The 26695-nt window shown below is 37.2% G+C and overlaps 2 protein-coding genes and 1 long non-coding RNA gene across 4 annotated transcripts in view; all 3 read right to left on the bottom strand.

Annotated features, from left to right (window-relative positions):
* Positions 1 to 17882, bottom strand: part of LOC125781201 (uncharacterized) — a 62098-nt gene extending 44216 nt beyond the window's left edge. The window contains exon 1 of the long non-coding RNA XR_007424417.1: positions 17809 to 17882. This is a non-coding gene — a long non-coding RNA (uncharacterized LOC125781201). The remainder of the gene's footprint in view (positions 1 to 17808) is intronic.
* On the bottom strand, positions 1149 to 17490 carry nmt2 (N-myristoyltransferase 2). The gene is made up of 12 exons (XM_007242083.4): positions 17336 to 17490; positions 12365 to 12482; positions 12118 to 12262; positions 10827 to 10945; positions 10248 to 10339; positions 8913 to 9029; positions 8022 to 8192; positions 7810 to 7918; positions 6707 to 6877; positions 5795 to 5962; positions 4997 to 5134; positions 1149 to 4224 (listed from the first exon to the last, which is right to left on the bottom strand). The coding sequence occupies exons 1-12, from the start codon at positions 17443 to 17445 to the stop codon at positions 4204 to 4206; spliced, it is 1479 nt and encodes a 492-aa protein (XP_007242145.2). The 5' UTR covers positions 17446 to 17490; the 3' UTR covers positions 1149 to 4203.
* Positions 17883 to 19774: 1892 nt separating the features above from the next.
* fam171a1 (family with sequence similarity 171 member A1) overlaps positions 19775 to 26695 on the bottom strand; it is a 57886-nt gene continuing 50965 nt past the window's right edge. For both annotated transcript variants that reach the window (XM_049464568.1, XM_022668752.2), the window contains 3 exons: positions 26558 to 26674; positions 25715 to 25829; positions 19775 to 24751 (listed from right to left, as the gene is read on the bottom strand). In XM_049464568.1, the coding sequence (XP_049320525.1) occupies positions 23038 to 24751; positions 25715 to 25829; positions 26558 to 26674 (1946 nt within the window). In that variant the 3' untranslated portion in view covers positions 19775 to 23037. The remainder of the gene's footprint in view (positions 24752 to 25714; positions 25830 to 26557; positions 26675 to 26695) is intronic.

Raw genomic sequence — 26695 nt, 5'->3', positions numbered from 1 at the left:
AAAAGGTGAACATGTAAAGATTCCAAGAAATGCAGCCAAGAAGGAGAAAAAGAAGCCCACCTTTGAGAAAACCTCTCTACACAACGGTTACGACTTCAGATGGGCAGATGAAATGGTGAAAATGTAAAGTCTCAGCAAACAAATGTTACATGTAGAATTAGAATTGTACCCATTATTATTTGTATTTGAATTATATTTGCACTGGCATTACAAAAAAGCAAGCATTGTCTAGGACTTAATCTCATCTCCATGCCTGTGCCTTTACAAACATATAATAGTTTTCTTTAGATATTGCTTTGTCTATAAACAATGCTGTATGTCTCTTAAAATGCAATTAGGGCTAAAACCTTGTTATAAAACCGGTTCAGCAATGTTTTGTCACAATTTCCTTTGTAAAAAATATCAAGCTCTTCAGATGTCTTGTGTTCACCACAACACTGTGAACAGTTCTGTCTCAATATTTCACATCAAACATATATTTTAAATAACTATACATACAGCCCTAAAAAAAGTATAAGAATATAATCAAGAGGAAGATGGATGATCTGCTTAGATTTTTGCACCACCAGTGGCATAAAGTTATCCAAAAGCAGCGTGTAAGACTGGTGGAGGGGAACATGCCAAGATGCATGAAAACTGAGATTTTAAACCAGAAGTTTTCCACCAAATATTGATTTCTGAACTCTAAAAACTTTATGAATATGAACTTGTTTTCTTTGCATCATTTTTTTTATTTGAGCAATTTCTGATTTTCTGCAAATAAATGCTCTAAATGACAATAATTTGATTTGTAACTTGGGAGAAATGTTGTCTGTAGTTTACAGAATAAAACAACAATGTTCATTTTACTCAAACATATACCTATAAGTAACAAAATCAAAGAAACTGACTCAGAAGTGGTTATATAGCTATATATTCAACTATGACCAAATTATGTGCATTTTCATTTTGTCCTTAGACAGTTAAATAGTTAGCTATGGAATTATGGAAAAACCTAATGACTGAACAGAATGTATTTATTAATGCAGAGTAATTGAAGAGATATGCCATTAGTTTGTTTGGCAGTATGTATTGTTACTGTACAACATTGAGCACGTGTGTGTATCTCTGTAAATTCCTTACAAGAAAGACAAGCAATTCAGTTATAGTTGGTTCAGATTCAGATGATTTTTATTCAATCAAATAATCCATGCTGGTATACCTTGATGTAGAGTTTAACAATTAGATATTTGGGTGGCCACCGTGTTTGACATGGTGCTGGTTACATTTTCCTTTAAGGTTATTAAACAACCTGCAATGGAGTTCAATAAAAATATTGTTTTCAGAAAGAGAAAGCTGAGCGTCATTTCAAAACTACATTTGATATTGTTTTAAAAAAACGACCTCTCAAATAAGGCAAGTACTTTGGATGTTCTCACCATTGAGACTTGTACCAACACATCAGGGGTGAAGAAAGGAACAAAAAAAAAAAGAGCAACAAAAATCATGCTCAGTTCATACAGCAAGCTTCAGGACAGCATACACAAACCAACATTCGCAAAGTGTCCTGGACATTAGGAGAAAAAACATCAGTAAATAAAGTTAATGATCTAAATGAATACTCTATTGTTTTTAATCTATTTTTTATCTGACTCCTGAAGGGATTTGATTGGTTAACTGCTTTTAAAACCCTGTTTATACCTGGTTACTTTATGTGATAAGTATCTGGATTGAATACGGATACGATTTTAACCACATGTAGTTACACTTGAAAGGCAAATGCTTTTCCTGTTAGCAAGATGGAAATATGATTGCTGTGTGAGACTGAATATGCAAATTGACTTGCTGCAAATGTTACTGATGTTTAAGTTGTATTGGGAGTGATTATAGTTGTTAAATGTGTCTTTGAGTCGAATGTGTTTACACTGCTAGATCATGCAGCTCTGACCACCTCCTGAAGTGGTTTGAAAACTGTATTTATATCTGTTTTAAATGTGTCTTAGGTGTGTTTACACTTGCGTTTTGTAATTTGCATCTTATCCAGACATAATCCTGCTCTTTAGGGCACATAAAGTGGCCAGGTATAAACAGGGTCCATGACGGATATATGAAAAATGGCTCAGTAGAGACTAGTCACTCCTTTAACTGAGACTAGGCTACAGGTTCTGTGTGTCTGACTCCAGGTCCTGGAGGCCCTTTCCCCTGCACATTTAGACGATAAGATATTTCAAATACCGATCCAAAGTCCCTCCCAATGTTTTTTTTTATATTAGTCCATAGAGAGAGAAAAACACATTTCTCATACCAAATTACACACTACTCCCTATGTAGTGCACTATGTCAGTATGATGGATTTTAAATCTAAACAGAGTATATAACATGTAATAGAACAGTATTTACATGTGATCATTTGTGGAAATCTATAGCTATATCAGTGTATACAATGCAGTTTTATGCAGTTGTATATGTAGTTCACTATATAGGGAGTATTTCAGAAACAGGCATGCATTGTGCTGTCAAAATTTTCATAAAGCTCAATTTTTTCAGAATCTCCAGCTTAACTCAACTTAACACAACTGACATTTTCTTTTTAAATATCAGTACACATGGACATATCTTTAATGTGTTTTTAGGCAACCTCGTTTTGGTAAGCACTAATCAGCTCATTAACAAGTCATTTCTAGTGGAAAGAGGCATATTTAAGCAGATACTCCATTACAATGTGCAGGGTAGGGCATCTCCAAGAGCAGGTTTGAGAAACACTGATGACAGAAGTGATAAAGTATCTTCATTATCTCTGCTTACTGGACATATGATGTATCTCTTGATGGCAGATAGAGAATTTGTTGAAAAAGTGTTTGTATAAGATGTGAAATTCTGCTCTTTTTCTTCAGTTATTTCCTAAGCATGACACCTTGGATGTGCACTTGTTTAAAAAGTACTTTTGTTGGCTTGATACACTGATGCCTACTATGACGAGAGAAGCAGGAATACAAAGGCGTTTTCTAATTATATAAATAATCAATTAATCAGTATTTCGGAAAGTCCAACGTAACAGTGATTTAATCAGTCGTCTGATCGAATAAAAAGCAGGTTTCTCAGCTGCGAACGCAACCAAAAGCACTGGGAAAGCTGGAGCTGTAAAGAGCGTCGTCAACTGCGACGATGCGTCTGTGATTGTTTGACTTTTTTCTTTTGTGCTTGTTTATGAAAATTCCCAGGAGGTACTTGCAGATTTTTTACTTTTCTTTTTCATCACTGTCTGATCGATGAATGGATGCTCTGAAAACAATACTGACCAAATAAAAAAGAAAATCCAACAAATTGAACTTAAATACAATTCTAAATATCAGAATTGTTTGAAACAAAAGACTGAACAGAGAGGATTTAACGGAACAAAAGCTGGCATCAAAAACACTAAAATGCCATTAAAGAAACAAATTTAAAACAAGGATTCACATTCTTCTTTCTAGTTGTTCTCAGACACTCAAGACCTAAACATACATAATAAAACAAAAACTAAACAGACAAAAAAAATAAAGAGCTTAAAATGCACGCTGGAGTGTTCTGCTGCTTTTAGAACATAAGAACATTTTGTGCTTCATAAATGCAATACATTCTTCCTCACATACCCAAAAAAAACCCTCTTGAACCTATTGACTTACTGCTGGAACTCCTATGGTGTAGGACTTCAGAGGCAGCTCCACAGTATAAGCCTTTGGATTGGACCCTCCCCCTTGTTTCTTAGCCCCTTGTAAACCACACGACACATAATATAAATATCTGGCATTAACTATACAGGATGCTAGTTCTTTCACACATACATCAATGCACCGTCATAGAACAAAAGAAAAGGACAGGAAAAAAAAACCCAAAGGGTTTTGGAATTAACTGATCGTCCGAGAGGCGTGCGTCTGAGTGTGCATTTTAGAAAATGACAGTAACAGTTTATGCGTGTCACAAGGAATGAACTCTAAACTTGTATGTGTCTGTGTGTGTTTTGATACAATATGAAGAAGTCTGTAGTCTGAAGCTGATGATTTTCACATTCAGGATATATAGAAAGAAAAATACTGAGAGAAAACTCTCTCGTAACCAAAACGAGACCTAAGAGAGCTGCACGATGGAAATCATTCACTTTGAATGGATTGTTGTCTTTTGTTTTTATTGAAGCCGACTACCTCCTCCTGTGTCCTGTAAGCGTTTCAGGCCCTCAGCAGACAGTTATTGTAGCACAAGGCCAACCTGGGAGGAGCAGGAGAACAAGAAATGAGAAAAGGTCATGGTAGAGCAAGCATCATAATGAACACAGAAGGTATCAGAAAATAGTGATACACTTGAGTATAATAATAATAATAAAATGATGTTCTTTAATACTGTATCAATTCAATTCAAAACACAGTATAAATTTGTAATTACCGGTATTAGTTTACATGTAAAAATTGCAGTCAAACAGTGATTCATTATATGTGTTGTTTAAACACTGACTGCAAGATAGCAGAGTTGTACTCTGTCTTCAAATTCCTCTGTTCTAACTGTAAGAAAAAATAAACTTTTTTCATACAGTGGATTTTTATTACTATGATAGTTTTCTGTCACTAAATTATGATGCAAAAATGAATGGAATGTAATGATGCAAATTGGACATGCTCTCCATATCTTGTGAGGTATTTGAGGTAGTTTGGCGATTTTTATTTATGACAATATTATTGTTGGAAAATAACTGCAGTTTGTTTCCATATCCATGTACACAACAAATTCAGTTTGCAACACTTAGCCATTTATAAACAGGAGAGTCTTGGTTCCTCCTAAGGTTTCTTTCTCTTAATGTAAGAGCTTTTCCTTGCCACTGTGGTCGCCACAATAATTGGCATCACTGTGGAGCTGCTCATAAAAGGAGTAGACCCATTTTCTTTGTACAGCTGCTTTGTAACAACTTTTGTTGTAAAAAGCGCTATATGAATAAAATTTAATTGATTTAAATTGAGAGTGAATGGAGCCAGTTGGCGTTGCTTACTTTCTCTGGGTCCATAGGTGGGCATTTCCAGTTGTAAAGGTAATACTGAAGGTTGCCATCTCCGATTCCAAACTTGAGCTTTTCCAAAAAAGTCTTATTCTCCATTAAATCCAGAGCGTTAAAAACATCAAAGCCTTTCTGTAATAAAGACAAAGACACAGACATTTAGACAGAGTTTAACAGTACAGGTCAGATTCACGAAGGGCCCCAATAGAATAGAGACCATGAGTTAAATGAAAACAATGTAAAAGTCACAGATTTCCAGTTGGTCTTAAAGTCTGCTCTTTTGCTCTACATACATACAGCATTGACAAATCATAAACCACACTGCCAAACAAGTAATTCCACCTCACACTTAGAAATCAGTGACACAAACTGAGATTGTAATAAAAAGTGAGACAAACTTCAGAGGTATAGAGTCTGAGAGCATATATTCTGCTGCTCTGCTTGATTTAAAATAATTAAGTCAGTCCGGTTGCCTCAGACAGATGGATATATAGAATCTGGGTCTGTATTTTTCTGCATTTTTTGTTTCTTTTTAGAGTCTGAGACTGTCTATTGAGAAAAGCAGTGAGACATAATAATATGCATGATTAACTAATGCCGCTAAATGTATTTCCTAGTGAGAAGTAAACTATAAAAATATCTAATTCTTTATAGACTTAATAATACAAAGTTAATATAATCACAGAAAAAGCTACTAATCTAAATCTGAATTTAACTCTCAGACAGAAATAGAATCATGCATTTTAATCAGTAACTTTAACAACAGAATTGATGCTGTATTAAAAGTCCTACCAGTTTTGCGAGTATAAGTGCATCGTTCATCAGGTCCAACAGCGGAGTCTCTGTATGCACATTATAAAAGGAGTACGCTGCCTTCAGGCTTTTGTGGAGTGGATGATGCATAACGGTGGATGGCAAAGTGTAGAAACTAGCAAAGTCGGTCAACATGCCACCAGGACCCTGAGGAAGAACAAGAGAAACAAAAAAAAGCAAAGGTTAATAGTTCTAGTACTGCAGCACTGGGACTACACAACATAAAAGTGTGCGATAAAACCTTATTACTATTATTGTGTTTTTTCTATGTTCCTGGAGAACATTATGAATGCCTCCTTACGGGCGTTGAATAAATATAGTTTAGATGTACAGATTATTATTAGACAATTGGTTTTACTTTAAAGAGCCTGTTTACAACCGACATTAGCATTTACTTTGTATTTTTGACTGGATTCTTTTCGATAGACTTTTCTGTTCTAAAGATATCTAATTAAAATAATTCTGTTTTAGTTTCCGTAAAAAAAATAAAAATAAAAAAATAAAAAATTGGTCTGGCTTCAGAAGACCATGAATAGTTTAGAGTAATGATCCAGGTTTCGCAACACAGTGGAAATATAGATGGTTCGTACATTTGTGAGAAGTGTGTGAGGAGCCAAGGATCCAAGTAATAATCCAAGTAATAATTATTATTTTATATATTATCCAGGCAAAATAAAATTCACCCTGTTTATATGTGTAATAAATGTGAAGGAAATCTGTCTATGACTTCCTCTGAATGTGGTTTAAGTAATCAATCTTTATCACACTGAGCCTTGGGAGTGTTTACATTACATTGCTAAGTGATCCAATCACCAAAAACGCATTGGTGTTCACAGTTTAGCCCCACAGCTGCCCTATTTTTGCATACAGCCATAGAAGGATGAAGAGTACCTCCACTACGTATGTGTCTATGATATTCTCCTGCGGTTGAAACCAGTGCTGAACCTCCTCTTCTCCCATGACGGGCCGCAGGTGAAACTGGCTGAGGTACTTCTGCAGCAGAGCTGTCACCTGTTTAACATCTCCAGCCACCATTGGCCTTAGCCCCGCAGTACGTGTGCTCTACAGAAAAAGAGCATGCAGAAAAGGAAAGAAAAATAAAAGACATTTAACATTATTATAAAACAGCAAACTAATCCATAACATAATTAGACAGAAACCCCTGCCTTTAAGGTCAATTTTCTAAAATACAGCTCTGGAAACAATTTTACCAAATTGAAAATCAAAAGGAAGATGGATGATCAAAAGCCATCAAACCAAGGAGTGGCATAAACTCATCCAAAAGCAATGTGCAAGACTGGTGGAGGTGAACATGCCAATATGCATGAAAACTGTGATTACAAACAGGTTTATTTCACCAAATATTAAATCTTAAACCTTTATGAATATGAACTTGTTTTCTTTGCATTATTTGAGGTCTGAAAGCTCTGCATCTTTTTTGTTATTTCAGAGATTTCTCATTTTTGGCAAATAAATGCTCTAAATTGCAATATTTTTATTTGGAATTTGGAAGAGATGTCCGTAGTTTATAGAATAAAACAAAAATGTTCATTTTACTCAAACATATACCTATAAATAGTAAAATCAGAGAAACCGAAGTGGTCTATTATTTTTTTACAGAGCTGTACGTAGTTGTGGTCAAGAGCTGAAGACCACTAACCTTTACTAGTGGTGGGTTTCTGATCACAGAGGCACTCTTGGTTATAGATATTTGGGTGGTGGACACTACTTAGCCTTGTTTCAGCCTCAGATGCTTCACCCATAAAAATGTATATGCTTCATATGCTAAAACAACCACAGTTCTTGCTCTGTGTTGATCATACCACCTTAAATACTGACACAATGACTTAAGTGACTATTTATGGACCTAAAAGGCAGGTGCTTATGATTAACTGGCCAGTGGCTGTACATATAATAAGCTACATAATATTTTAGGTGCATGCTCTAAAACTATCCTGTTTAACACAAGACAAAAACAGGTGGGTTATACTCACATCAGGTAACCTGTAGAGTTTCATGGTTCTTTGTAGTGTCATGTTTCTGCTGAGATGGGAAAATTTCACCTCAACCAGCTTCCTGGGATTTAGAGAGCGATGCCAGTACCTACAAAAACATACATGTTGCTCCAGTGCTAATAAAAACACTATTGTTGCTTATGTTGATTGATAAGTTTAGCATTTAAAGTGAGGTCTTTGTGTCTTGGTACCTGCACGTGGAGACAGGTTTGGGCAGCACTACTCCAGCGGTGTACACAGCCTGGAATATGCCCTCAAGATTGACCCGTCGTGTGATCTCTCGGATCAGAACCGGAGCTACACGTTTGGAGCGCAGCTTTTTATGCACACACAGAAAGTTAATCTCTACCATCTTCTTTAACCTAAAAGAGAGGCAAAGTAAAGGATGACACCGGTTTTAACACCTAAGCACATTATTTAAAACCACTTAACCACTTAAGAGCATCTCTGTTTGGAAAAACTCCAGATCACATTAGAAGACATGTAGGAAAAATAAATACAGTAAGAAGTTAAATAAATACAGCAAGAAATTCTCATTTCTTAGAAAGTAGCTGCAATATTGTGAGCTGAGCAGAGGGTCGCAGCTGTTTTAATACACACAGTGATGTAAAATTACTGCTTATTAAGTTTCACTCCAATTTATTTACCGTTTCCGAAACACAACACCGTTATTTTCAGTACTCTTTATCTCCTACCAAACTCTGGCCAAAACTAGCGATGAGCATAAATTATCTGTTGCCAAAAGCTGACGGTTTAACCTAAAACAAAAAAATGAGTAAAACTAATTTAATAGTGGAAAAATGAACATTGTACATAACCATCTATGGCGTGAATTGTGTTTAATACTATAATTTTTATCTTTGGGAACTCTTTCAGGCAATTTTATATTTATTTTATATAAAGAGCTGATTATTTGAATTAACACTCCTTTATCATGATGGCCCTAAAAGTTATATACATAATGTTGCCCAAAGACAGCAAATAGGAAGTTTACAACAAAAATTTAAGAATATAATAAGATTCTAATCAGCCAAATATATATTTTTTTTATATTCTTGCACATATACAGCACTAAATCTTACGTGTCGTAGATATGGATGTCTGCAGGAATGGCACTAATAAAGCCCACCAGTTTCTTATTGGAGGAGACCCTCACACCACAGTGCCACTGGGGAAGCCAGCCTGGGGGGCGTAGTGCCCTTTTAGAGACAGAAGAAAAGAGAGAAACAGAAAAATACAGAGGGTCAGCTGTTACTGCTTAATAATATCAAATATATATATCAAATCCTACTTGCATATTTATGGTATTATACAAACTATACTGCAAAACTTATATCTATTTCTAAAGTAAAATAAATGGAGTGGCAACATTAGCATAGTGCATAACTGAGATAATTGCACGCTGGATATTGAAGGACTGGCTGTTTGGTCATTAAAAAATGTGGGGATAGGTGGAGCAACACATTTTGAGAGAAAATCTATGTCCATGCTTTTCTACAGTCATTGCTTTTGACAGTAACCTTAGCTCTAACTCCACATGAGCAATGTTCGCAAAACAACACTCTTTCACCTTAGAAAGATATCTAAAGTCAGCAGCAAATCTCATTAGCTGATGGTGAAAAACCTTTACAACATTTTGTGTCCCCACACCTGATTAATGTAATATTCTTCTCCATTTTCAGCTCGCAGAGGGTAAAGCATGCTGTAGAGAGACGCCTGACCCACACAAAACTCAGGGATCATGTTACACCAGTAATTTACAACTGATCTTAGGATGCTTTTACTCATTTTTAAACAGGAACACGCTCACCCATTTTACCTGCTGCTGGCAAAATAGAAAAGCATCTTAAGCTCTAGAACTCAAGGAATGTTTTACTACTTATCTACTATTTTACATACTTTTGCACTACACATTTAAAAGTAAAAGTGCAAGAGTTTTTTTTGAGTGAGGCCACAGAGAAGTTTTTTTGTGTGTAATAAACCTTGTAAATGTATAAAGATGTATAAAGAATGTGGGGCATGTATAAAATTGTAAAGTTTCCTTAGAATTCTATTCCTTTTATTAAAATGTTTTTTTATGGAGTCAAAAATAGTTCATTTATGGTATCACTTAAAGAATGCTTTGTAGCACCTTTACTTATGTATATTCCTACTCAATTTGAAATGTTATTATTGCCATTCAAGTAAATGTACCACTATGATAAAAAATTGCAAGTACAAACAATTATTGCTCATTTGCTTAATCTAACCGCCACCCCACTGTAATGGACTTTTATCATCATTTTACATGTTCATTTTTATCATTTTAAAGCACTTTTATATCGGCTGCTTCTCACATCTCACGTTCCAAACAGAAGCAAAAATAAAACAATAGAAGGGACCCAGAGATGCCAATCTCACCCCCTCTTTGATCTTACCATTTGAGAAAGTCAGGAGAATAGTCGAAACGGAACATGTTGTCATCATCCTCAACATAGTTCTCGTTCAGCAACGTGTACAGCTCCTTCAGCTGTAAAAGGAAAAGCAAGAGAATGCACAAGAACTTAAACAGACACTGTTTGTTGAAGCACAGTAGCACATCTTTATTGCGCTTTATAAACGTGTTATTAATACATAAAAAATATATTCATTCGATTTTGAAGCATTATTTTGAAGATCTGATTGCATTCAGCAATGATTGTTACCCTAATATCTTAAAAGTATTGGATGGAGCACCAACATTTCACAGCTCAATGCTGGGGAGTTTTATATACCACTAGGCATTAGGCATGGTGCCAATAGGTTCATGTTCATCCGCTCCATAGAAAAATCCTATTCTATTGAAAATACTTCTCTCCAGGGACTAGACAAAGCTGTGTGTGTGCATGTACACCTCTATGATAGCACTGGGGTACAATTTAAAGTAGCTAAACGCATTCATTACAAGTGATGACCACAAACATATGGACATCCAGTGTGTGAGTTGCTCTCATTCACACACATATACACGCACATACCACTTCAGCATTGCTGAGATCCAGTGTGTCCCACATGAAACCTTGTGGGAGGGAATATGGCTCCTGTCTGACATTCTCCTTGTCCGGCTCAATCGGCCCATGAGTAGTCACCACCTCATCTGTGAGAAAACAAAAAGAGATGTTTAGTTTAACTATAGAAAACTCATTTGGTAGGTAATTCTAACATTAATATCAAAGATTCAATAACTTTAGCCCCTAATTAAACCCACTCTGTACATTCTTTGTAGTGACAAATCTGTAGTGAATCAGTATGTGTCATTCTAAAATACTTTAATTCACATCTAAAATCTAAAAGAGTAAATAACCTAGACAGCTTACAATATCTATTACTACTTTGCTGTAAATGGCATTTCTGTGCACAACTGATGAATTCTAAAGTTGAACACATAAGCTACAAATCCTAGGCAGCAGTCGAGATATGGCAGTTCAACTTGAGCTTAATCACTTCTTAATGGAAAAGAATTAAAGAGTTCATTTACAAAAACAGATAGAGGTACAATATATTTAAAAAATAGCCCCCATCTGTTGTTGCCAATAAACACATCAATTATACTGCATTTTACAAACTACAAGGCGCAAAGTCTATTTTCTGGTTTATTTTCATACATAAGGCACACCAGATTACAAGGCGCATTTTAAGCAAGAATAGTAAGGAACATGTGTGTTGCACAGTAATCTACACAGATTTCTCCCCTGAAAACGTCTTATTTATGTAAAGCGCTTCCGTTTATTTACTAAAAGCTAAGATTTCCAACATTTTCAACAGCCTGGATAGCAGCAGTGCTAGCCCCGGCTAGCAATGCATAGTGCTAGTGAATGCCGCCCGACAGCGCTACATTGAGGAACCCTGAGTGTTCCAGTAAGCCAGGGTGCTATCAGCTAGCGGTTCATCCCACGTAGCTTGTTTTAACCCGGTAAACAATGCAGGCTACAGTCCGATATGCTCACCTCTGAACGGCAAAAGAGCTAGCACTGTGGTTAGCGGCTGATGCTAACACTGCTCCAGCCTCTGTGGCTTTACTTCAGCTAAATGGCTTTACTGCTCCTTAATACCTGACTGGTAGAACTCATACATAAGGCACACCGAATTATAAGATGCACTGTTGATTTTAAAGTGTGAAAAATACAGTATCTTCAAAAATTAAACTTTTACACATTTTCTGCCATTTACAAGGTGCTGTTGGGTATTTTCCTCCTTCTACCCGTTATACATTTGCAGAGAATGAGAAATGCTGTCTAGGCTTTGGAACACAGTTAAAGTGGAACTCACTGAGTTTAGGGACAGGCTGGGTGTCCCAGAACTGGTACTTGTGCTTAGTGGCCTCGTCTATGCTCTTGGCAGGTCCTTGACAGGTGGACAGCAGCTCCATTGCTCTCTGAATGTCCTGCAGCTTCTGCATGGGAATGGCTGGATTCTAATAATAAGAGACAAAAGTCTGTGAGTTTGCAGTTAAGAAACCAATTGTTTTAGGGGGTATGATCTGTGTCAGAACTGTAAAGAACTAAGTGTTAGAAACCTTTATCTCCTGAGAATCAGAGGCAGAATCTGACTTGGTTCCTCCTGAGCTGGGTTTTTCTTTCTTTCTCTTCTGCTTTTTCTTTTTCTTCTTTGCACCAAGGTCTCCACCAGGACTCCTTCATAAAAACAGAAGCACATTTTTAGAATGAGGTATGACCCATGTGGACTAAAGCACTTTCAACCTTTAATTTTAAACTGCACTGTTTAGGGAGTTCTCTCTTACTCCAGCATGACCTGAACTCAACGACAGCAGCAATAAAGACAAACACACCAAACCATGAAGATTAAACAAATGTTACTGTATTATAAGAACTGGCGACACACATAAGCACAGTTTGACTAGAGACGTATTTGGTGTTTAGGCATGCCAACTTTAATGGGTAAATCCAGATAATTAGTAGAGACATTTACAAAAACACAGTCTGCAGTCTATGCTGTCATTAAAGTCAATGTGTAGTCAGGGTCTCAGAATTGTAGTTTTAACTGTAGTGACTGTAAACATGTCTGTACATGGAAGGTCTGTGCAATACTGAGATGACGATGCTAAAATAATATACTGTACAGCCATAGTACTAAGTATTGAAAAGTATTTGGATAGCCATTTAAAAAAAACAGCAGTTTCTGGTTCATTTTGTCTGCCTGATAAATTATTGGGATAAAAATTGTGTATTGTCAAAGTAAGATTGAATGTTTTTTTATCTTTTCAAACTGACCAGGCATCAGTTGGAACAAAAGTTGCACACATATTGTGTATCATGAACATTTAGAAGTTCTGCAATATTATATTTTTTGCCATATTGCCCACCTTTAGTAACTCACAACATTGTTACAATCTCCCAAAAACATGTTATATATCAACTTTCTGATTCAACACAAAGCTACATTTCAAAATACTGTCAATGTGCATAGGACCAAACAGACAATGTTGTGGCAACAAGAACAGCCTAAAGGTAGTAGCTACGGTTTACGCTGCCTTAAAAAATAATATTCACAATTTTCCCAACCTTCACAACAGGGTCACAACATTTTCTTTAATTAACCCACCACTCAAACGTTGTGACAAGTGCTTTCTAACAACTTTGTCAAAAGGTGGTGCTGTTTGTTGTCTCAAAATTGTTATCAAATCATTGTCATGACCTCCTGGCTTGCTGTTAGGTAGAGAACATTTTCACAACTTTTTGACTTACTGATTAGTTACATTTTACACACTGTTGGACAAAAAGTAAAAATATACCCCCTTACATTACTTTCACAAATTAGTAGTTTTAAAACCAGTATTTTTACACTATTACTTGAGTATAAAGCTTGAGTTGATACTACTGAAGGTTTTTTTAAACCCTAGTATCTATACTTATACCTGAATAATGAATGTCAATACTCAATATGTGGCTGTCCTAGCATTGCCACAAAGTTGTCAAAAAAGCCACAGTGCTGTCAACATTAGGTTGTCACATTGTTGTCAGAAGGTGGTAGATACTGTTTACAGCATGATTTTAAAGACAGCGTAAACAGTATCTACCACCTTCTGACAACAATGTGACAAACTTTTGTTTAACTAATAACCTTTTAAAAGTTTTGACAATGCAGCAGTAGTTTCTCACAACATTTTCTGCTTTTAACCTTATGGCATGCTTTCACACAGCCGGTGGTTAACAGTGGCAAAGTGTTCTCTTTTATCACCTTTCAAACATTGCGACAACACAGCAATAGGTTGTCACAACGTTGTCTAATTTCTTACAATGTTGTCAAAATTGGTGCTGTTTGTTATTAAAATGTTGTCAAAAACTTCTGGCATGCTGTTAACTAGCTAGATTAGGTTTTAATTTATTGACTTTCTAATTAATTATGCTGTTAGATAACAAAACAAAAGGTTGTCACAATGTTGTCCAAATGTGGTGCTGTTTGTTGACTGAAAACTGTTATTAAAAGGTTGTCATGCCCTCCTCGCATGAAGTCAGATAAGGTTTTCACAACTTGTTGACTTAGTAACTAATTACATTTTACACGTTTTGAAAACGTAGAGGGCACCAAACCTCAGGCTGTCCTAGCGTTGTCCTAGTGTTTTCAAAAACACCTGCCAGAATGCGATCAGATAAAAAAACAATAGGTTGTCACAACGTTGTTAAAAGGTGGTGCTGTTTATTGTCTCAAAACGTTGGGGCAACTTAGAGCGCACCAAACAACAGGCTGTCCCAGCGTTGAGACAACACAGCAATAGGTTGTCGCGACGTTTTATGCTTTTCTTGCAACGTTGTCAAAACGTGGTGCTGTTTGTTGTCTCAAAACTGTCATTAAAACGTTGTCACGACCTTCTGACATGCTGTCAGATAATGTTTTCTCAAGTTTCTGCTTAATTAGCTGCATGTACACGTTGTGGGAACGTAGAGAGCACCAAACAACAGGCTGTCCCAGCGTTGTCAAGACGTTGCCGTGTTTGTTTGTTAGCTAATTAGCTAGCTAACATCATTTCAATAACCGGCCTGTCATCAGCTAGCTCGTTAGCTTGCTGGCTAATCTTACCGGCTACACAGAAACGTTAGGTTTTCTAGCTTACTAGCTTTAGTAGATTAGTGCTGGTTTGGTGACCACCGTCAGTAAACGTCTGCTATTTAACCCAACTTTAGGCGTTAAATAACAGCCCTGATTAAAAATGCGCAGTTAATTTACACAAGAAAATGCCTATTAGCTGATTTAACATCACAGCCAGCCTGAAAACAGAGCCCTGCCTCCCATTCAAACCAGCTTTAGCCACTGAGCTTTAGCCGCTATCAGTGAGAAAACCGATATATAACCGCAGCACAGGAACGATTTCAGAATTGTTTTAGTGCTCAGCTGTAAATCCGAGCCCTGCCAAACCCAGATTTCTCACTTAAACCACAGAACAACCCGCCGACATCCACAAACCGCTTATTGTTGACAGCTAGCTAAGCTAAGCTAACCTAGCTAACAGAGCTAAGCTAATGCTAGTTAGTTAGCTAGCAAACACGGCTAGCCGCGGTGCAGAGAGACTCTGTACAGAGGAGAACACCCACTTAACTTAACCCCTTAACAGGCTAGCATTTTTGTCAATTTTCTGCCTGATATTACACACCAAAATCTTTTTCTATTTATGAACTACATAAAAAAGATTTCATGTTTAATGATAAACGTTGCTGCAAATTCTAATTGTAATCGTAATAGAAATTATCTTAAAAATGTAAGTAAATCTGCAACTTAAAAAATATAATGACTAACAATCATAAAATTGGCTCTTTACTAGGGGCGGGCGATATGGCTCTAAAATAATATCACAATATTTCAGGGTATTTTTGAGATAATGATAAAGGATAACTAAAATAATTCATTTCATTTCAGGAATATAGTATAATACTATAACAGAATAATCATAATGTGGCAAAATAAATAATATAGCATAAAATAATATAATGCAGCAAAAAATATTGCAGAATATTTAGTGCATGCATATAAACTGCAAACTTAAACAATTTTACAATAAATAAACCTAAAGCTTCACAGTAAATAATAGACAGAACAGCCCTATTATCACAATATGGATTTTTAATATCATGATATTTCTGTGCCACGATATATTGTATACGATATAATATTGCCCACCCCTACTCTTTACTGAACTTCAATACAAATCAGAGATTTATTTCTTCCAAACCTTTCGTTTTGTTACGGTTGTCTAGTTTTTACGTCTATTTTCAAACATGCAGAATTTGGGTTGATTCCTGTTACTGATCTGAAATTATGTTACTGATCTGGAATTATTAAGTGGAGTAGAGAGCGAACAGGCAGCTTCTCCAAGTGTCCAGAGGAAATTTCAACCCCCTCAAAGTTTTCAGAATGTTAATGACCTATTTTACTGCAGAAAAAAGGGTTTTGTATCACCTACACTTGTAGCCTGTTATCCCTGAGGTTAACTTAACCTCTCTAGGGTTTGTTTCAACAATATAATAAAAAAAATGTAAGAATGCTGTTTTCTGACTGTAATGCACAGAAAAGAAGACTAATATTCTACTATAAAATTCACATAGAAAATTTTAACCAATTAAGTATTTTTTTTTATTTCTATTGCATTGTGAGCCTACGTGTAATATTTTGTATTTTATATTGAACGTTTTATTTCATAAACCATCCCTAAACAGTAAAAAAAAAAAAAAAAAAAAAAAAAACTTCAAATTTCATTGTTGACTAATCATTAATTTGTAACGTTACTGCATTACACAAAGTGCTGGGGACAGAATTGTAATGGGAGATGGGTAAAAGGCTCACTCACACAGTTTACACTTAACTTGTCTGTATGTCCAAAAATGCCCAAACACAACAGATTCCATATTTATTCACAAAATATTAGCACTTTTACTATGTTAAAACAACATATAAACATAAAAGGCTTTTAAATCTCATGTTTCTATCATTTTTAGAGATGGAGGACATGGCAGAAATAATCGTGGACTAATCGACTAATCAAAAAAATAATCATTAGATTAGTCGACTACCAAAATAATCATTAGTTGCAGCCCTAATATAAAATGCCTTTTAAACTCAGGGATGAAACTGTTAACTCTAGGTTAATCAGCCAAACAGCTCACAGTAGCAGTAACGCTAGCGCCTTTACTGCCTAAAACCAGCTTACTGTAGGAAATATAAAAGATACAGGTACGTTATCTTTGCTTCGTTAGCGAAATACTTAATTATAATTTCCAAAACTAAACGAATATCCCTGACAATTAGTTGATTACAATTTTAAAGAAGAGTTTTTAGCCGATTAGCTCCATTCACCCCCGTTCATTATGGGCTCCCTCGCGGACGCCCCCTACTGGTCAGCAGTGATTTCTCTGCTATAACAGCGTGTAGGCTCGCCATAAACCGGCTGTGGCCGCGGTGCTAAGCAGGCGCTGTGAGACCCATCAGATTAAAGGGCATTTTTAGGAGTTTTCTGCGGATTTCGGACGCTGCTCACCCCTGCATGTGCTCATTCTCCTCCTCGTTGTCTCCGTCGATGCCGCAGGTGTCCTGGTCGTCCAGCTCCAGGCTCTGCTGGCTGGCCGCAGACTCGCTGTCCTCCGCCATCGCCGGGGTAGAGAGGCGCTCTGACCCGCTAGCTTAGCCTGCGAGCTAACCTGATCACTGCACTGAGAGACAGCGGGGGAAACAGCGCCCTCTACACACAGAGCTCCAACACTGCACCCTCCTTCTTAGGCCTGTTCCTATACAGTGCTGAAAAAATTAACTGACCTCTTCAGTTTCTGAATCAGTTTCTCTGATTTAGTTATTTATAGGTTTATGTTTGAGTAAAATGAACATTGTTGTTTTATTCTATAAATTACAGACAGCATTCATCCCAAATTCCAAGTAAAATATTGTCATTTACAGCATTTATTTGCAGTAACTATGAAATGGCTGAAATAACAAAAAGATGCAGAGCTTTCAGACCTCAAACAATGCAAAGAAAACAAGTTCATATTCATAAAGTTTTAAGAGTTTAGAAATCAATATTTAATGGAATAATTCAGATTTTTAATCACAGTTTTCATGCATCTTGGCATGTTCTCCTCCACCAGTCTTACACACTGCTTTTGGATAACTTTATGCCACTCCTGGTGCAAAAATTCAAGCAGTTCAGCTTTGTTTGTTGGTTTGTGATCATCCATCTTCCTCTTGATTATATTCCAGAGGTTTTTAATTTGGTAAAAATCAAAGAGACTTATAATTTTTAAGTGGTCTCTTATTTTATTTCCAGAGCTGTAAGTGCTTCCACTGCTGACACATGACAGGTGCATCTAAAAAAAGAATATAATTAAAAAGGTAAGCTATTTCAGTAATTCAGTTCAAAATCTGAAACTTACATATTATATAGATGTATTTCTCACAGAGTGATCTATTTTAAGCGTTCATTTATTTTATTGTTAGTAATTATGGCTTACATCTCAGAAAATTTGAATATGATTAAAGACTAATTGGTACTTTTGACAGTGTACCAAGTCCTGCTGAAAAATGCAATCTGCATCTCCATAAAAGTTGTCAGCAGAGGGAAGCATGAAGTGCTGTAAGATTTCCCAGGAAAACCCTGCCCTGACTTTGGATTAGATACAGCTCTGGAAAAAAAATAAGAGACCACTTAAAAATAATTAGTTACTTTGATTTTACCAAATAAAAAAACCTCTGGAATATAATCAAGAGGAAGATAGATCCAAAAGCAGTGTGTAAGACTGGTGGAGGAGAACATGCCAAGATGCATGAAAACTGTGATTAAAAACCAGGGTTATTCCACCGAATTATGATTTCTGAACTCTTAAAACTATGAATATGAACTTGTTTTCTTTGCGTTATTTGAGGAATTAAATAATAGAAAAATATGAGAAGAATGGCATTTTTCTTTACTGATCAACACTTTTGTGTTTATTTTTATCCTTGAGCTCGAAGGGGTCAATAAAACTCTCTGATCTCTGTTCACTCGAAATAATTCTGTTCCGCTGTCCAGCTTTGTTCATCTTCAAGCAGTGGAGGAGTACAGGCAGAACATCACTCTCTCCTGCACCAAGACCTGCATCACCACATTTACAGTGGTGTGAAAAGTATTTGCTCCCCTAGAGCTTTCTTTTTTTTTTTTTTTTTGCTTTTTTGTCGTACAAATATTTTTCTGATTATTAAACAATCTTTAATAGCAAATATAACCCGAGTACATATATAAAGCACTTTTTAAACAATTGTATTTATTAAACAAAAAAACTATCCAAACCAATCCTATCCAACCTAGCCCTGTGTGGAAAAATGCCCGTAAAACTATTAACTTGTTTGTTCTATTCTTGGCAAAAACTGCAATCAAGCTTAATTCAGACACATTGGAGGATTTTCGAGGATGAACAGCCTGTTTAAGATCATCCACACCATCTCAATCAGACTTTAACTAGGTCACTCCAAAACCTTCATTTAGTTTTTTTTTTAAACTATTTAGAGGTGAACTTGTTTGTGTGCTTTGGGTAATTGTCCTGCTGCAGAACCCAATAATGCCTGAGCTTGAGGTCATGAACAGACCCTGAAGCAGCAAAACATGCCCAGACCATCACACTAGCACCACCATGTTTTACGTTCAGTATGATGTGTTTGATGTTCGTTGTGGATGATTTTCAGTGTGATGTTTAGATTCTTTAGTTCACTGATGGTTGTGGATAGTAAATAAATTGGCTATATTTCACATTGTGTCCTAGGGTTCCTAGTTGGGAAGTTTCTCAATAACCAAACCTGTCTGAAATACTTCATTTACATCACAACCATTAAACTGAACTGGTAAATTAATGTAATCCAAACACTATGTGGCATTTCACTGTCGGTGCTAAATCCTGGTTATATGGTCACGAACAGAGCATTAAAATAAAAAAAAATAAAAAACACAACTACAGATTTTTTTGTATGTTTTATTGGATAATTAAGCCTTAATTATAATACAAGCAAGCAGTCAGAGCATTCAGAGTAGACTGATGAAGAGTGCTGTACAGTACTGACTCAAGAGTGGTTCTCTCACAGTTAGAAACGCCATCAAACACAACTTTCATATTCGTACAGTCTCATATACAGTCTCATTTGCTTAGACAGCCGCTACATCTGCAGCAGGTGTAGCACGTCCACAAAAAACACACAAACACTCCCAAACCTGATCAAACACAGCCAGAAAAGTACACTCATATAAAGACATATACAATACAGCATACACATCTCTCTTTCTCTCACTCTCTCTTTCAGACACACAGCGACAGTAATCAGGGGCTAAAAACAATAGTGGGCAGCTTTCCATGTGGGGATCAAGCCTAGTCTCAGACTACAGAGCAATTTAAACTGAACTTTTACATTAAAAGGAAATTACGATGTACAGCAAGGCTTAATCCCCATCAGGAAAACTATCTCTACATGTCTTTAATGGTCAGATGGAAGTGAGATCTGATGAGATCCAATCTGATAAGTGATGGTGGTGAAATGGACACATCAGCTTGAGGCACTTCTGACAGAAACAGCTGTTTTTGGGATGTAAAAGAATGTACGGCTGCGTGTGTATGATGTATTCATTCTTAAATAAAGGCAAATCCGAGCAATGAGTTAAAAACAACTTGGTTTGCTGGATAAAACATTCACTAAAATATTGCATTTTAAACCACAGAGCAGTGAATAAAATGGGGAAAAAGGCATATTGAGCTTTCAAATTGTCAGTATTTACGCAATGCATAGCTGTGGCACTGTGGTGAGCATTATGGGCCTGCATGTGTGAAGCACATCCGCAAGTTCACAAATGTAACAGTACGACAACACTGAGAATCTGTCCGCTTGAGAATTGTCAAATAATACAGAAAAGATTGTGCAGCATCTGCATCATTTGCTAAACTGTAAGATACTTTTCCCTCCACTATATATATATATATATATATATATATATATATATATATATATATATATATATATATATATATATAAAGTTGGATTACCGTTATCTGCTCTAGAGTGTCTTCAGTACATCACTATGAGTAGTGGACAACTTGTGTGACGTCTGTAAGAGCAATGGGTGCAACTTGAAGTAGCTGAATGCGTTCATTAGTGTCCACAAATAGTTGGATTTAGAGTGTATAGAGGGTAATACAATAAGTATTGTCAATTTCTTTGATTTACTGTTCGTATTCAGAATTTATAAATATGTAAATGTTTTTTAAATGATAGAAAGTTGCTTTATTACTTTATTTTCTCCTTCAAATTATATGGCTCTAGATCTGGATCAATCACAAACTCTGAGTAAGTGTTAAATTTATATTCTAATGCATTAAACAAATAAACACCAACGAAATTGAGACACTAAGACCCTGTTTTCACCTGGCCACTTTAGGCATCTTGAGTATCAGGATTTTATCCGTATAATGCTAACTCTTTTTAAGGTTTTAACACATCAAGATTGCATAACAGATACAAAGCTGATCACTTAATGCATATGGTTAATATCTCATCAGAATACAATCCAGATACAAAAATCACATGAAATAAGCAGGGGTGAATAGGGTCTTGCACAAAACAGAACAGACCAGAGCAGAGCAGATTCCATGGAAGACCGTTCATTAAATACATAACACAAGAGTTAAAAGCTGGGGAGTAAAGAACGGGAAAGGCTGCACACACTTACAATTCTCCTACTGCAGTGCCCATATGCTGCCAACCACACCATTGCATTGTATTGCTCACATTAACTACATCAGAAATTCATAAAGCTATACTTGGTCTTACAACTGGTCTTTTTTGCTCAGTTCATTTACAAAAATAATAAAAGGCATAGCTGTTGTGCATAAATGTGTTCAAAAGGAGTGCTTTTTTGCTTTTGAAGTTCAGTTCATACATACATAAGCATCCTGGGTAAGTTCCTGGATTGTGAACTTTGAAGCGCTGCTTAGAGTCAGTTCTGTATCAGTTCGAGTCTCAGCGCTTCTGCTTTTGGAAGTACAAAAAATATATATAGGCAAACCCAAAGCTTGTATTTAATGTGATAGTGTGGCAAAAATTCATATTCACACACTTTTCCCGCTCATCCCAAACTGTCAGTTAGTCAAGATATCTTTAGTGTCTGTAATTTCTTTTCTGTAGTTTCTAAATCAACAGTTAGTTTGCTAGCATTGTGCAGATCATATACCTTAATCAGTGATCACCAACACATCTTAATTTTAAGTCCAATCCTAACACTAACCCACCCCTCACCAGACCAATCTGGTTATTTCCCAATTAGCTAAATGAAGTGCATTAGATTTGGACTGAAAGTAAAACCTGTGGGAAGGTGGATCTTCAGGGTGAAGGCTGGTAATCACTGGCTTTAAACAGCCCTTCACTTGCCTCCAACAGAATCGTGCTGTTAAACTACTAAAAAAGACATCCTGGCAAGTGAAATCATCTTAAATGAAGTTCAATATCTCCAATATTCCTCATTATGATTGTTGTAAGCAGGCATAGGCAGATATAAATATGTCTCAGACAAAATGAAAAATTAGCATTTAATGGTGGCCAAAATATAACACTTTGTGACTATAAGCATTGGGCAATTGGCAATGATGGCCCTGCATGTAAGAACATAAATTATATATTTTTAAATGTATTTTTTTTTATTAGCACATGATCTGCTAAAACAAGAAAAATAACAAGTAAACTAACAGTCAAACCCTCTTACAACAACCTCAAAATAAGAAATACTGGACATATTGACCATATTAGTCACTATGTAGCCCTTAAGCCACTGTATGACAGTGGAGGGACTAAAATGGGTTAAATTTTTTGCTTTTATCCCTGTGTATTGTAAGTTGGACTGCTGCAAAAATGTAGACCATCTTGACCTGTAATATATCCTATAACATTGTAACAATCTGAACCCACATAATGCTGATTTAACTTGCTAACAAAGAACATCCTGGGTCTGCTGTGGAGTCCGATTAGGAAAATAGCAGAACTGGGACTTTATTATATATGCTCAAGAACAAAATGAATAAAGAAATTTTGGCTAATTCAGTGGGATATTTTTTGGAACTCATTATATGTGGGATGAAGAAAAATAATTTGCATATGTTTTAACTTTGCCAAACTATCACTTTAAAGGCAATTCCTGTCATTTGAACACGACCAAAATTGCTGAGTTTAATGCCTGGGGGGTCATTTCATAAAGGATAGCAGGGGTCGCTCCTCGCGCCTCTGCCAAGGGCTCTTTTTATTTTCGTCCTCACCGTTGTCATCAGGGGCAGCAAGGTCGTTCTTGTGTTCAGTTCTGAGGATCAGCTCTTCGTCTCCTCTCTCCTCCAGCTCCTCTACCTCCTCCACCATGGGCTCAGGGAGGGGAGGAGGTGAGGGCAGCGGAGGAGAAGGCAGCAATGGGGTTGGCGATGAAAGTGTTAAAGTCTCTTCTTGTGATTCGGGTCCTGCGCTCTCAGATAGCAAGAGGTTGAGCGAGTTTTCCTCTGGACTGCAAACTGGAGTGGGGATGACTTTGGCATTAGCGTTAGCATTATCATTAGCATCATCATTAGTTTTAGAACTCTCCACAAACACCAGCTGTGTGTATTCCAAAGTGGGCAATGTAGGCCGGGCTCGTTCTTGACCTCTGCCCTTGCGGCCTGGCGTGAGATCGCTCATGTCTACGCCCGAGTCCAGGCTAGCGTCGTTGCTCCCTGCAACACTAGCATTGTGGCTTGCCTTCTGCAGATCAATGTAAGAGTGGCGGATGTCGGCGTTTGAGCGGCCATCCAGTGACACAAACCAGGCTCGTGGGTGTGGGAGGGGCTTCCCGCCCCTCAGCTCCATTAGTGTCTTTTCAGCCAATAGCTGGTCCTCACCATTCATCTGCACCACCCCTAGCCCTGCCTGACTTAGCGAGTTGGGAATGGATAAAGCTTCGGGCAGAGCTGCAGTTTGTAAAGTCCACTCTTCTGCTGGCCTAGGCCCCTCCCCATCCCCTCCTGACCTCTCTTTCTCCTCCTCCAGAGCTCCTCCCTCTTTGTCCCCTTTTACTGCCTCTCCTTTGGACTGATGGGATGCGTTGAGTTCTGCCCGGATGCTCTCCAGCTCGCTCTGTTCATCTGATTGGAGTAGAAGTGCCTGGCCTGACCAGGGGTGGGTCCCAGGCAGTCGCATGTAGTGGGCGGGAATTAGCAGGGTGGGCCGGGCTTTTTGATAGGTAGCTCCACCCTGGCTTACCTGGAGCTCCGAGGTACAACAGAGCAGAGCTCCGGGGCGTGGAAAAGCAGTGGGCCGCTCCAGATTGTCCACCGACCGCGAGAGTAAGTAGTCAGCTGGCCGGCGTTCCATCATACACAGCTCTCTCTCTGGGGAAAGGGCGGGGCTTGTGGGCATGGCCACAGGTGTTCCCATTGCTATGGGCGTAGCTGAGACAGGAGAGAGGCGGGGATGACGCATGCTAGCCTTACTTTCTGAGGATAAGCGGCCAGCTGATGCTGTGAGGTGCAAATGATGAGGGGATGAGGAAGAAACGGATGTCTGGAGGGGATGGACAGATGAAGAGACGATGGAGGTGTAGCTACGTCGGTATTCACCGCGCGCTGCTGGGGAGTCATAGCCCTCAGAGGCTGATTTGAGTGCGAACGTCTCGGCTGAGCGTCGGTAGGCGTTCCCGTTGGAACCGCGGCTCCGTAACTCGTCCTGAGATATTGTAATTTCGTTGATGGATGAGTCGTAGGGGCGGGGCTTCAGCATAGGTGTGTGCAGGTCTGGCTCTGCTCCTACATGATCCAGGGGAGTCTCGCTGATGAGATTGAGGTGAGACATGGATGTTGCCTGGTCCCGTTTGGAGCTGTCTAGTGTTGAGGACAGTGTGAACTTCTGGTGGGCTCTACGAGAGCGTGCACATTTCCTTCTGGAAACAGAGATAGAACAAAGTGAGGGGACACCTATGTAAGATGGCTTTTGCCAGTGTACCAACAAAACAGCTGCAAATACATTTTTCAGTCCAGTCTTTGGATTTGCCTTGTATTAGATTCCAGCAAACCTGATGTTTGAATTTAGCTGAATATGTATGCAGTTATATAAATGTGACCATTAGGTTTGTGTCAATAATCACATTATTGATTTATTGTTTAATATATGGGCATGATCTCAATCATTTTAGCTAACCTTGAAATTGCAAATTATGTTTTTTTAGCAATACAAACTCATTAACATGAACAAGCCAGTATTTAGCTTTTGTCTAAAACCATCAGTTTTAATATTTTATTTCTTTTGGAACATTTATATATTTTTTTATATACAGCTCTGGAAAATAATTAAGACACTTCAGTTTCTGAATCAATTTATTTGATTTTACTATGTATAGGTATATGTTTGAGTAAAATAAACATTGTTGTTTTATTCTATAAACTATGGACAAGTTTTTTTCCAAATTCCAAAAAAAAAAAAAAAAAAAAAATTGTCATTAAGAGCATTTATTTGCAGAATATATGAAATGGCTGAAACAACAAAAAAGATGCAAAGCTTTCAGACCTCAAATAATAATAATAAAAAAGATCATATTAATAAAGTTTTAAGATTTTAAAAATCAATATTTGGTGGGATAACACTGGTTTTTAATCACAGTTCAATTTGCTAAAATTCAAGAAACTCATAATTGTTAAGTGGCCTCTTATTATTTTTTTGTATATATGTATATTTCTAATGTCTGAAAATTCCTAATAATTAAAAGTGTAATTGCCTTACAATGCCATTGTATAACCATTGTATCAGTGGCATAAAATAAATTGCAATAATTTCTCAGACAATATACCATCAAACAAAATGTATTATTATCATAACAGGCCTAATGCCCCTTCACATATTCACATACCTGCAGTAATACAGCAGAAGACAGAGGAGAAATAGCAGGATTAAGGCCATGCCCCCCAGTATGGCCAGCAGGAACACAGTGTGATAAGTGCTGATGTCTTTTGCAACCACAGGACCTGGAATACATGCATGCAAAACAATATTCGGTCACGATCACTGTTTTTTCCACTCTTTGATCAGAAACTCCTGTTATGTTAGTCCTAAGAACTCCATCAATCCATCAGTCAATATCCAGGAATTTGAAAGCAGATACCCACATTATCGTTCACTTTACCTCTAGATGTGCACCAACATAATGTATCCATCTACAAACTGTATTATCTTTTCATCTGATGGATAAAAATAGCAAAACAAACACATTACCACTTTCTCGTGGAGGCAGACGTTGCCAAATGTATTTGTTAATGTGCCAGCTGTAGACATTCTGCAGTAATGGCTGCATCTATAATGCAGACTCATCCCAGAGTGCAGGGAGGTTATGTCAGGTTTGCTTTCCCACAGTGGTTCAGCTGTGTGATCAGTGTGAATAGATATGGTCATATTTATACTGTATGTACCGTGTCAGTATTTTAATATAATAATGAAACATGGCGGATTGGAATCAAGTGTTGCATTAAGTGTTCTTCACTTTGATTTACAAAGTAAATCTGGCAGTTTTTAACATTGAATTAAAACAGATACAATAAATGGATCAATAAAAATGCTTCAAAATTACTTTTTTCTTTTCGCCTTATCATTAAAAGATAAGGTTTTCCTTCATTTTCTTACCATACCAGGACACGGGATTTTGTTACAACAGTGATGGCAAAGCAGGACAAACATTTATTTCCACAGATGAAGTTACCTGTATTTACAGGAGACATGGCTGCTACCCAGTATCCCAGCTGAGGGGCGATGTATGTGAGGATGAGCTCACTTCCTTCTCTCTGCACGTATCCCAGACTGCTCTTCAACCAGGCCCCTGCGTACATACAAACACACA

The sequence above is a fragment of the Astyanax mexicanus genome, chromosome 1, assembly GCF_023375975.1.
Source record: "Astyanax mexicanus isolate ESR-SI-001 chromosome 1, AstMex3_surface, whole genome shotgun sequence".
Taxonomy (NCBI): Eukaryota; Metazoa; Chordata; class Actinopteri; order Characiformes; family Acestrorhamphidae; genus Astyanax; species Astyanax mexicanus.
Note: the sequence above shows the minus strand (reverse complement) of the source record. Positions and strands in the feature narration are given on the sequence as shown.